Here is a 13,654-nt window from a genome sequence, read left to right as displayed (position 1 = left end):
CAGTCAATAAAAAGCATTACTTTTTCTTTTAGCAATGTAAACACATTGCAAAGATGGAACAGTTTTTAAACACGTTTCCACGCTATTTTATGCACTGCACAGCAGCGACCAAGGCAGAAGGTGGATTAGGAATACTAAAGGTTAGATACAGAAATACTTTTAGAATTACAGAACATCTGAGTTCTATGTGTGTATGAGAAGAGACCCACAAGAATCAGAGTCCAAAGCCTGACTCCACACAGGGCAACCTAAAAGTTAAATCATATATCTAAGAGTCTTTTCTGGTGTTATATATTTATAATTTTCTAGAAATAAGTTTATCTAATGAGACTGTTTCGTGTAATTGCCAACCTTCACTGCAAGCTTCATTAATGTAATTAATTACCTTGATAAAAATATTCAGCGACTGTTACATGTTACTTGCTTTACAAATTAAATTTTTTTGATCAGATGTTTATCAGGACATACATTCCTCTTAAGGACTTTACAGATATTACTTATAAGAACATGTACAAAATTTCAGCATCTACCTTCCCCTAAACAGCCTACTGAATTTAAAGGTTGATCTTTATTTTTTTCTTTGCCACTGTTTGAAACAGCGTAATTCTTTAAGGTGCTTGTTACAAGATCTTTCAGTGTCCCGGGACCAAGTTATTCTCTGCTTACTCCTGTCCTCTGAATTTTGGGTGTTTGGTTTAATGCTGTATTTCCCAGTTGGTGAGCCATACTTCCTTATGGAGATATGCCAGTATCAGGCGGAAACTGCGCAGCTAAGTTCAAGCTACTAAATACCACAGAAGTGGTGCTATAGTTTTATAATAATATTTTTTAAAAATTGGAAGAATTTCTATGTACCCAGGCCACCATGAAACTACTAGGATGGAAGCAGAATATTGGAAGAAAAAAGTAAATTCTGTTTTGCTTCCCACTTAACAAAAGGTTTATCTCTTTAAAACCAAAACCAAACCAAAACACAGCTCTGCCACCTTCAGAGAGGTAGAATAATTCTGAACAGTGATACTTCTCGATGAGAAAGCAAGAGATTGCCCAGCATCCCCATTAGAAATTAGTATATACTCTCTCTGATGGTATCATAACATGATATACCATCCTGGCAGATCAATATGCACAAACATTTTATCTTCCACTCTCTTCCCGCAAGCAAACATTTTATTACCATAAATGCAGTAAACTAAAGATCAGATACTGCTATTTTTTCCTCTGTTCCTCTCCTTTAGCTACATTTATGAACACTTTACTCTGTTGCAATAAAACAAATAACTTCAAAAATATCTATGAAGTATGGTAGCAATAATTTAGTGCATAGCTATATGTAAATATTTCATAGATATTTACATATATTGAGAGAGATATATGAATGGAAACCAAAAAATAGAGTCATGATAATATGTATGGCAATTCTTATGAAAAAAACTATATGCTTGTAAAGGAGGAACAGGTATATATTAGAAGACAGTTTTCAGTTTCCCTGTTTTGGTGGTTTGTGAACTATGCTGTATTTATGACCATCTTAACTTCTCCACAGGGAAAGTCTTATTCATGTGTTAATGTACTTGTGAAACACACTCTTTTGTGTTGAAAATGCTGTTTCAGCTTCAGTTCTACATTGTCACCTGTTCAAGCAGGGCTTTGAGTTGAGGCAAGACACTCTTCAAATGACTGAACATCCAGATTGTCAGATATGAAGATTATAATGTCATTTTATACAGCACGGGTCTGGAAGAAACCACTATTTTATGTAAAAAAACCAAACCCTACCCTTGAGGACTATACAATCAAAACAAGTTCAAGTATTTGGGTAAAATCTTACATACCCAATACCCCCAAAAAATGTCGGCAAAAATTTAGTCTGGAGATACATTTCAATTTCCCTTTACAGCAAATGTGAATTTTGGATTAGCGAAATAACATGGAAGACAGTGGAATGTTGCAATATTGGTTAAAAGCCAGTAACAACTGAACCCCTCTGATCTTGCTAAAAGGAAAATGAGTAGGGAAATCACTCAACTTTGTCATGTCGGTTGTCTAAGACAATGGTGGGACTTGGTGATCTTAAAGGTCTTTTCCAACATAAATGATTCTATGATTTTATATAATTTTAGTGAGCAACATAAACTATGTAAACAGTCACAGTTATAAGTAAAAAATGATCAGTGTTTGTAGATTTAAAGTGACCACAGAAACCTATTTCAAGTTTTTGAATGGTATCTTCAAAATCAAGTCTGACTTCAGTTCCAAAACCATTTTATCCAAACCCTCCCCTTAAAAGTTCTGTTTTCCCACTAACTAGCCCTAAGCATTCTACAAGTTCTTGACACTCTGGAGAGACTCTGTACACAGGCACTCCTTTTTTCCATGCTGGTCTTGCCTATCCCTTTGAAGAGTTAGACTGATACAATAAACATTGCAGAAGGAACCCTTGTTTAACTCATTCCAGTCATGCTACAAATGCATTGGAAAATGAATTCAGTTTTTCCACCAGTTATCTGAAACATCTCCGTTTCATAGACACAGTTGAACCTCAAAAGCGTAGCAATACAGCCAGCAGTCATAAAGGTCAACACATTCATGCAAGTAAGGCAATGTCCATACCTATGTGTTTGCATCATCTGCTGCTTTCATTCAGCGAAATGTAATTTTGAAAATATTTTTCATTATTTCTCAAAGACTTATTTAATTCTATGTAATATATATAAACAGTATATATATTACAGTATAATAAGATACAAATTTTACAGAAGTATATAATACAAGTATATGATTATATATACAGTGTAATTATAACCCTCTGACTTCATGGCTTGGGATGCAACTTCTGAGAAATTATACCTGCGCTCCAGTCCCTATTTCAATAACTATTGAAGTATTTTATGTCAATGGCAACAGTACCCATAGAAAGGCTGATACTGAGCACTTCCATGGCTGCACAATACTCTTGGGGGGAAAAAAAAACAACCACCAAAGAGCCAAGGTAAAATTCCTGCTTCAAATCAATCGGAAAGGGATTTAAATTTGGATTTCAGATACCACTTGAATAACTTAATTATGGTCATATAAAGGAGGGAACAGGAAAGTACAGTCTCCAGGTTGTAATCTATACCTGTTTTGTCTGTGAATTTACTCTCACCTCCAAGTATTTTGTTTAAAAAGTGAAAAGATAGAGGTAGAGTGTTAGGTCAACCAAAGAGTTTAATTCAAGCATAATGTATTTTTCTGGTAGAGCATAAAAATACTGTACTGCCCAAACAACTTTGTATGGCCATCAATTTAAAGAGGTGATGAAAAGAAAAATACAAAAGATATCTGAATAATACAGTTGAGCCACTTTAATGGGAATTTTCTAAATTTTTCAGTTTAAGGCAGATGCCAGAAATGGAAAATTTCAACATAAACAACTAAAATTTGGAAAAATGATAAGCACTTGGGAGTAATGTCTTTTGGCTTTGGCAGAAAGCTGCATGCAGCTTTAGCTAAAGACCATGCTACAAGCTTCACCTTAAAGATTTTATTTATGCCTGCAACAAAACCAGGAAGGACTGTGCAACAAAAATTCCATTGTGCACAAAGTAAGCAATATTGGCTTCTTCAAAATGGAGCAAACTTACAGACATATAACAAATAATAATTTGATGTACTGGCTCAGATGTAACTGTTGCACAAAATAAAATCTGCTGCTCTCAATATTTTAAGCAAAATAATTTTGGAGAATGGTAGAAAGGTCACTGACAACCTCGGCTTACTGATAAAACTACCAATTTTTTAGGGATGGAAAGTAGGGAACACACCAAATCTACTGGTAAGTGTCTACATAGAATTGTATTGCCCTGTAGGAAGGAAAAGAATTTTAGGAATCTTTATAATCCTGCCTGGCCTGTAAAAACAGAAACAAAGGGAGGTCAAAGGATCTCAATGGATGGTTAGACTGCAAAGCATGTGTACAGCAAAATACTTTGACATTAATTTCAGAAAGGCAAGCACTGTTGAAATTACTTTGGACAACAGACAGTAACAAGACTACTGAAGCCTATTCATGTCAGTAAGAGTATTATAAATAATTACAAAATATCAATGTTATTAGTAAGAGTATTATAAATAATACTTTGCAAGAAGCCACAATGCACATACACACCAGCACAATCCAAGAATTAAACTTCCAAAGCTAAGACCTTAGGACAATGACAATAGCTTTTTTTTTAAAAAAAAATATTTTTCCAATCCAAAGCATGCAGTTCAAGAAAGAAAGTCCAAATGTTTGAAATATAAATATTTACAAATTGAAACTATTTATCAGAGGGAAGAAGCTGAGCAACCCCTAGTGGCAGCAGAAAAATAAACTTTGGAAAAAAAATAATTTTGCAGGACCAAAGCATTTTCAAAAATAAATTAATTCATAAACACAAATTCATATCTTATATGCAGTGTCCAAAGCTGATGATAACATTTGGAAAAAACTAGAAGTAAAAAGTCATGCCTGACTTGTGGCGATTTTCCCCTAGAATTCAATTATAATGTGATAACTGTGTTTGGTAAAATACACTGCAATATAGTTACCTTACAATATATTAAGAAGTATCTTTTTATACATCTTTCTCAAAGACATTGCATTTTTTTCCCTAATTCTAAGATATCCTAATGCAGCTACTGCCAAATTTGGCATCATCATTTAGGGAGGGATTTGCAAATACCATACCAATGAAATGCACAGTCTGGTATTAAAACAACCCAACAAACAACTCAGACTTTTTGTGTTTTGTTTGAAAATTATTATCTAAAATTCAGTTTTATTAGCTCTCTTCTATAAACTTCCATTTCCTTTTCCTTCTTTTATGCTTGGAAATAACAATAAACTGTAATCAACAACCCTGCCAGTACAAACTGTACTTTCTGCCTTCTCAACCTTTTTGAAATTTACTCCACTTGAGTGAGATTTTCTGTGTTAGCCATCAGCTCAAGGTCCTCATGAATACCCATCAGAACAAAGTAGGTACAAAGACAGAGATGAATGTGCCTGAAAACATCAAAGAATTCAAAATATATCTGAACTGTATAATTTTTCACAAGTTATCCGTGAACATGTACTAAGAGGAAAAGCCCTTGCTCTATCACCACCAACGATTCTGTGCTTCTAGCCATCACCCATATAAAAGGTCATTGCTTCATAGAGTCAAGGTCATTTCAGACACCAGAAGTCCAGATGCCAGTAGATAATAGTATAGAAATAAAAATGAGTTCAAAATTATGTCCTCTTTTTTCCAAAAATGTAATATTGAAGACAGTATTTCCAGAATCAAAGACAACACTGACAGACCTAAAATCACACTTAAAAGTGCAGTTATAATAAATCACTTTGGAGCTCAGTTCTTCTTGATTTTCAGTGTGCTTCTAAAGTGACTGTTAGGTCGAAAAACTAGTGGACTAGCAGAAAGTTAATGGGCTTGTTATTGGAACACCTGCATCTATTCCAAAGATGAAAAAAGAGGATCTCAAAGAGAATTTAAGTCAACCCCTAAGAAATCACCACACACTGGGAAAAAAACCAAGAAAAAATACCCAAGAAACACCCCCCCCCCAACAATTTACTTACCATATTTATACTGCTATATCATTTTGTGCTGAGCTGAAGCAATCAGCAAAGCAAAAACTTAAGTGCAAATTGCAAGCTGGCAATTTAAGTTTGGAGCTAGCACACAACTTCTGTGTGATAGACTAATGGCTAGCTACTTCAGAGCCAAGACATCTGACATACATATCTTACATTCACAGAAAGACAACATGACAGATATCTTTGAAGAATTTGTGAAAATAGTCTTACTAACATTTTTAAAGATCTCTGATTTCTTACTGAAAAATATGTACAATTTTACTATAAATAATCTATTGGTGAGGCATAACACTCTGTGCCCTCAGGTGTTGTCTTACTAGATAAAAAATGCTTAACAGACCTTTCATTTTTATTACATTCAAGAAACTTCTATTACATTTAAGAAACATCATGTAACGAATCACATGGAAATATTATACCTCCAAGTTGCTGAGGTGTTGTTTTTCAAGGAGCTGTCGCATTTCTTCCAGCTTTTCCTGGAAGAAGAGTCGGTTACTATCCACGTTTGTTCTACTGCTCTCTTGTATTGTTCTGTGCCAGCCCACCATTGCTGAAATCGGCTTCTCATCAAAACAACTGTTTCTAGATGCTGATGAGGATGAAGTGTCATCTGTGGTTCTTGATACAAGCAAATAACTTATTAGCTTGGCTTATTTCTATGTGTCAACCATACACTTTTAAACATATTCCTTTCCAAAGGTATACATCATCAATAAATGCCTGACAAGTGAAGGACAGCTATACTATATGTAACTACAGGTGGTGCTGTTAGTATTATCTAAAACTGTCCAACACTTTCCATTTTAAACCTTCTGTTATCTATAACTAGTCATACTTCTCTGATTGGGTTGTTGGGTGACTGCCTCAGGCTGAATCAGCCTGGAAAATGTCAGCCAACGGTTTGGTCATTTACAGAAATGGAACACAGAAGGTTTTATGTTTTTTTTAAAAAAAAACACAAGTGAAATAGCATTTATTTTCCCATAAGGTTGGCTTATATAGAGGATGACTATATACTGATGCTATCAGATATTCCCCTACTTCAAATAGCAAAAACCCTTTGTAGTATCTAGAGACCCTAACTCCACTAATGATGTGTAATCTTAGTAATGTGGTACACAAAACAATTTGTATTTGCTGCCTGAAAAAAAAAATAATCTGTGAAGTAGCTAGTGTAGCTGGACATTACAGCACAAACATACTAGTAGGCTGCAACAAGGCTTTACCATGGGTCAGATTCTACTGTCTGTACTGTATCTCCTTCCTCCAGAGATCAGACCACACTGCTGCTCCTCCACCCAGCCACCACTCCCACCATCCTCAGGGCTATTTAACCACTTAGCTGAACGAGCTACAGCTGCACATCATCCGTGTCAATCAACCCACTGCCTTCACGGCAAGGCCACAGCTGCATGTTATCAATGCTAATCAACCCTCTGCCTTCATTCCTCTACAGCTGGATACTGTGGTCAGGGTGAACCCAAATTAAGATGAAAACATACATTTCCACAGGCTGAGAATTAGCAAGAAATATGGGGCTGGTTGATACCCTGGAATCAAAGACACCAAGCAGCATGTGAAGCCAAATGACAAGGAAAACATGCAATCAAGAGATTAGGAAGGCAGGGAGCAAGCAACAAGATAATTTCAAGAATAAAAAGAAGATAGAACTGGAAAAAGCTTGGGTAAGGTCACTAGGAATTGGAACCAAGTTTTGGAAAACAAGAAGCAAGAACTAGGTAGATATCGAGCATGACAAAAACAAGAAACAAGTAGTTTAACCAATAAGAAAGGTAGGTCTTAAAAAACCCCACCTAAATAACCTACACACCAAAACCCACCAACTCATAGGCAGATTAAGCTTTAGTCTTCTGGAAGTATGACTATTAGCAGGTTGCCAGCTGTGCTTGACTGCATACGTGGAACAGTTTAGCAAAGGAGACTGACCCTGTCTCTTGGCTCCAACCTGGTTCAAGGGCCCTAAACTCCCTTAGTTTGGCATATCCAAAGTGGCAGTTACAGGAATCTCTCATCAGATACATGCTTTGGGTTCTTACATCTGTTCAGTAGAGACATAACCCTTACAATTGATTAGAAAGACAAGCTTATGTCTTGCTCATTTAGGATCAAGTATTTGTTGTACTCCACAATGATTGCAAATGGTGGTAGAAGGAGAATAGATATTGGAAACAGATTATCAGTATAAACTTTCAGTGAAGTTATTTGTAAAATGGGTATAACATTAACAAAAAGGGGAAATCAAGCTTGTATTTTACCAGCTTGACCAGGTCCAATATTTAAAATGACACTTTGTCTCATCAATCACTGGATTTTAAGTAACAAACCAAACCTTATTGTTCGTGCAATACGCAGATGCTTTCCAGCATTCCCAGGATGCATTTCTCCATCTATAATTCCTTAGCAGCATCAGCATGATCCTTTAAATATTGCTAAATTGGCTGAAGTTGTTTAGCTAAATTGTTGCAAAAGTGAACTTTTAATCTGCACCTAAATATGGAAATCAGGCTTTCATATATTTCCCTTTTTTACTTTTTTTTAATTGGAACCTGGTCTGACAAGATGCTCTACCATGCATATTTTACCCATCCTCATTTTCAGTGAAGGCAATGGAGAAGATTATATATCTTTCACATATAGGCAATATGCAGTGTAGGAACTGGTCAGAAGATACAACTATTTCATGCTACACAAAGCTATCTTCTTTAACAGCTGGCACACCTACTGAGCAAATTTGAACAATGCAGACACACAACACATACACAGACCTCATCTTTCTCTACTGTCTATCCAGCAGAGATGCATTATTAGGAAATGTGTATTGTTCTGAGCTGGAGATGGCTACCAGGTGTCTAATACAGGTACAGAAACTCAATAACCCCTTTTCTTAATTTCTCTCCATTTCTTCAGCTTAAGTTTTCACAGTTGGTTCTTCTGAGCCTTCACCTGTTTCGTCTTCTTTCTGTATCTAAAATTATACTCCCTTTTAAAATCAATCCCTTTTCTTTTTAGTACATCTGTGTCAAATGGGTAAATAGTCTAATGAGACCTTTTCTGTATTTATTACAACACTTACAGTTTTAGGACAATGGAGAATGGAATCCCATCAAGATTATTGTTATTTTTCAGAAGACTTTATACATAAAAAGGTTGCCTTAATTGCACTGATCTAAGCAGAGAGATACATTTGGCAGAGTCTGAAAAGGAATTTATAATTCCTGATGAGATGCCTGATAGCGAAAAGGGAAAACAACTTCCCATATTTATTTACGTAACTTAGAATTCTGCATTCTGTATTCTTTAGAATGGAAGATGTCCTCCCTCCAAAAACATTCTGTTCCTATCCACTTTTAAAGACTTTGTTACTGTGGACATACTGATTTACACCTGCACCCCTGAAAAAATTTGAAGGTTTCTTTTGTGTGTATGTGGGGTTTTGTGTCGGGGGAATGGGAAAGTTTCTTGATAGCTATTTGGATGTTTAGACTATTTATATTTATATAAGTTTCTACATTTCAACTTTTTTCAGAGAAAGATTTTGATTTGTCATAATTAAGTTTCTATCCCAAGACAACCTGATCAAATACAACTGTTTTTAAACACAAACAGGGAAATAGCTCTTGTACAAAGTGCAGCGTACCATTTACACACCTGTGTGCACACATCCCAATGCCTGTCAGCTAATGAATTGAACAACATTTTTGCTTCAGCATTTGAAAAGTAATCCTTACTGGAAGCAGAGTAGCCCTACTGCAAGCACAGATACAATCTCTCACTTATTAGGTGTTTCAGGATTTTTTTCCTTTCTCCAAAAGGAGGCAATATGTCTCCATTGCTTTAATTTTTTTTACGTTTTTTAAAAAATAGACATTAAGTATTCTAGAATCTTATAAAATTGACCTATATCCAGTTGGGTCTGCAGCCATATTTATCTTGAATACTTAATACAGTATTCATTTTTTTCCTTTAAAAGGGGACTGTGAATGAATTCCATACATTTTATTTCTGAGGGAGGGTGAATTCTAAAGATCTTACAAAATTTTTGGTTTAAGTGTTCATAGAAGTGTAAGAAGAGGGAAAAAACCAGAAAAAGATCTACTACCTCATTTGAGTTAGTTATTAGCAGTCTCAGAATTTCCAGTTAAAGGGATTATAAGACATTTTTAAAGCTTTACAGCTCAGAACCAGGGAGTTTTGAAGAAACTTTGAGAACCTTCTCAAAATGCTTATCTGTATCAAAGCTTACTTTGCTGTACTGATTTGCAAGAAATTTATTTGCCCTTTAAGAGAAATTTGCACAAGTTTTGGAACCAAGTCTGAAAACCCAGAAATGCCACTTTTATGACCCACACAAACTGTGGCTCCCAGACCAAAACTAAAAGGAACAACCCTGCATAACATCCTGCAGCAGATCAGAAGAATCTATTCTGCGTAGCACGTGTTCAGTTTGAATCTCAGTGCTTAGTAAGGAATTGCGTGAGATGCAGACAGAAATGCAGAGAATTTTCTGTCACAAGGAAGGAATACAAATTGTTAGCATTAGAATAAGTGAAGCTTAATTGCATATTAATTTGTATACCTTGCCCTGATACACAAGCCTGTACTGCAATAACTTAATTCTTTTTGCCTTATTACTATACTCCCAATATTCTCTACGTCCTCCTTCACCCAACCCACATGGCTCCTGCCCAAGCCTCCTAGTTGCCAGCTGGAGAAGAGGCAGCACATTCTGTGGCAGGTTCCAAGATATTTGAGTGCTGTCTTATCTGTATTAACTGGCTTGTGACCTGTCACTAGGTCAACGTGGACTCAACTTTTAAACCTTTTTCAAGCTAGTGTCACTTGTTTGAATAATTTCTTCTTTGCCCAATTGCCAATTTCAAACCTGTAGGAATATAATCATTTTTGAGATTCTTAGCTCTCTCTCAAATTTGGTTACTAGGGGAACACACACTGTAAAAGAATATGAACATACAAACTTAATTTCCTTAGGAAATCAGGTTATAAAAATGATAATCAGGAAAAGAACACACTATCATAATTACAGAATAATGAATTTTTAAAATTATACAAATATAGTATGGAGTGACAAGACTGTTATACAGTAAAAAATGGTAAGTGGTCTGAAGAGGTCCTGAGAGAAAAATGTGAACCCCTGAGGCACAAGGAGCAGTTTGAAGAAAGATGGAAAACAGGGAAACAAATGATAAATGCAGGGGTAAGATGCACTGAGCCGCTGTCCTTAATCGAGCCTATGAGTGAAATAATACAAACGATCAGGAACCTTGAGACAGGGTTCAGAAACACCTACATTTTTTTGCCACAACTTCAGCTTATATTTAGCAGGTAGGTTTTTTGTTTGTTTGTTTTTATGGCTGCAGTCTTCCTTTATTATGTCAATACAGTGTAGTATCTGCAGAACTATATGCATGTTGACTGACAGATAGCATGAGTATTCAGCTCTAAGAGGCATGAAATATTTTCTCAATTGTCCAGTTTATTACCTGAAAACATGTATTAATCAGCAGTGTATACGTAATCAAACTGAATATTAACGTCACAATGAAGAAAACACTGAGGCTCAGAAGTAGGGAGACCACTTTTAGACAGAATTCATCTCTATTCTGAACACCTGCACAATTTACAACATACAGAAATGAACTACAATAATAGTTACAATAAAAGCAGCAACTAAAAAAAAAACAACCCTGAATTGAAACATTAGATAAATGAGAGATTAGGAAGGGGATAGTCAGGGAGGATTATCAAATACAGCGGATAAATAAACTATGCATGAAGAAGCATTCTGTTATAAGTCATGGTATCTTAGAAAAAGTGCTTGGATAGAGTGAAAAGTATGCAATTCAAATTTCATGTGATACAAAATGAAATTGCAGGCCAAATTGTTATCAGGATGCTCAAGATACATATAGAGAAAGAGAAAATTAAAGGTATGACAGCTGGATTGAAGATAAAATCGTGGGATGAATATACAAGCCAAACTATCCTTGAATGTCAAAAAGAAAAAATCTGAATAAGAATAAGAAGTCTTCTACACAGAATTCTTTATAATTCATACAAGAGCAGCCGGTTTGATAACCACGGCAATCTGTGTCAGGCTGCAACTGAATGAGGACTGGGTTAGCCCCAGGCAGTCCCAGAATTCCAGTGAAGGGAAAAGGTTTGTGTCGTCTGCTGTCTTACCAAATAGACACAAACAACTCAAGGATGTTTCATAATGTTTCATTGGAACGCTTCACAGAAGTGCTTTCTTTGCCATGAGAGAAACAGCCTACAATTTCTTAATGAGTAATTGTCTGCTGCTTATTGAATACACTAAGCAATTTACTTCCTTTGATCATCAGAGTAAACAGAAATGCTTACCTGAAGTTGGTTTTGTTCCTGCTGGGGAAGCACAGTCCTTGTGTTAATAATGATCCTTTAATTTGTTCAAGAGCTTCTTCTAACTGAAAAGCTGCTTTTGTCTGGACTGGAGGGATTAGAGTAAAAAACACAATGGAAAAAATATTTTAAAAATTGGAATATTTTACCATAAATGGTTTGGTTAAGTTTCTGAAGTTTGGAAGCATAAATCCAGAGTGTTAGAATAAACTGAGTGGTTTAGCATCATTAGACATGCTAGAACATCTCTAGTTCCTCTGAAAAAAAACCCTCAGTCTATTTAAGTGTTTACAGTAACACATCTATTCAACAGTCTTGCTATTTGTTTTTAGACTGCATTGTTGAAAAAGTAGGAGGATAAAAAATTCATCACTAGATTTGTTTTTACATCGTGATTATTGTATCATGCATTAAGCCAAAGTTATGGCTTGCAGGTATTTTACAGAGGCCAAATTGTAACTTAATAATCGAATCAGCGGAAAAAGAGTCCAGACAGGCACAAGGTGTTGTCTCTTTCAAGTAAGTAAAAGTAGGGTAGAAAGTGGTAGAGGCAGAACTGCTATAAAGGAAAACCAAGGAAAAAAGTTGTGATTCATTGTATTGTTAAACAGTCTGGGCTGTCAGTAGAGCTATGAAGAAGCCCTAAACCATACTGTTCTATTTTGTTATTTTAATCTGACATTTGATCTTGAAGTCAGAGACATTACCTCACAGTTGGCGCAATTGCAGTTGGGAGAGTAAATCTGTTAAAGAATACCTAAGTAATATACCATATCTTAAGAGTTTCAACACTGGAAAGTTGACTGGAAGTCAGACTTGGCTGATGCTATTAAAAGCTCCTGCCAATCTGCATTGATTCCAAGGAAGCAGGAACAAAGTTGAAGTGATCATTATTTCCCAGCAATGAAAGAGCAGCTTAAAAAGCTGACTAATTCAGCAAAAGTTATGTAATACATTAATACATGTTAAGTCTGCTTTTACTTACTGATAAACAAAATGCATATTCTTGAATATTTCATATTCAGGGGTTCAAACAATGGCCCATTATACCATCCTAGTAAATTCCCGTGGCCTTGTAACATCTCACACCCAGCTGTGAAAGCACAGTACTGTCAGCAATAAGCAAACTGCAGTGAAAAAAGTGGAGAAAATCCAGGAAGCCACAATATCCCAAGCAGGTAATGTACTTACTGTGACCATAATATAATGACATAGCTCACAAAGCAATTTGTAGGAAAAAAAATGTTGTGGGGGTTTTTTTTCCCTCTTCCCAATTTTGTCATATGTATCAGATTTGACCTTCCTGTCAGTTTTGTTTTTATGAATTCAATTAATTTGAGTGAAGTTAATTGTTCTGTTTGCCTCAGTTACACTCTACTAATAGAAAAACACTTGTGAATAATAGTTAAATTTTCATTTACAAACCCATTTGCTTGTGCTGAGAAAAAGGCAGATGAGCACGCTGGAACTTATCAGTCACTTTCTGAAGTTTATTTTTCCTCTGCTGCAGAACTTGTTCTCTAAATCTTTGGGTTTTTTCTTCTTCTTGCTTCTGTTTTTCTTCAAAGGCTCTGTATTTAAGAAGCAGAAGTAGATGATCCCTATTTTTCT

General features: G+C 35.6%; 1 protein-coding gene across 1 annotated transcript in view; it reads right to left on the bottom strand.

The window, feature by feature from the left end:
• The window catches only part of CEP126 (centrosomal protein 126), a 34,448-nt gene that overhangs the window by 15,112 nt on the left and 5,682 nt on the right, over window positions 1–13,654 (bottom strand). Inside the window, exons 3-5 of the mRNA XM_055701670.1 lie at window positions 13,469–13,614; window positions 12,026–12,131; window positions 6,043–6,241 (exon numbers count right to left, since the gene is read on the bottom strand). Of these exons, the coding sequence (XP_055557645.1) occupies window positions 6,043–6,241; window positions 12,026–12,131; window positions 13,469–13,614 (451 nt within the window). The remainder of the gene's footprint in view (window positions 1–6,042; window positions 6,242–12,025; window positions 12,132–13,468; window positions 13,615–13,654) is intronic.

Source organism: Falco cherrug, chromosome 2 (assembly GCF_023634085.1).
Source record: "Falco cherrug isolate bFalChe1 chromosome 2, bFalChe1.pri, whole genome shotgun sequence".
Taxonomy (NCBI): domain Eukaryota; kingdom Metazoa; phylum Chordata; class Aves; order Falconiformes; family Falconidae; genus Falco; species Falco cherrug.
The sequence above is the reverse complement of the archived record's forward strand: the minus strand, read 5'-3'. Positions and strand labels throughout refer to the sequence as shown.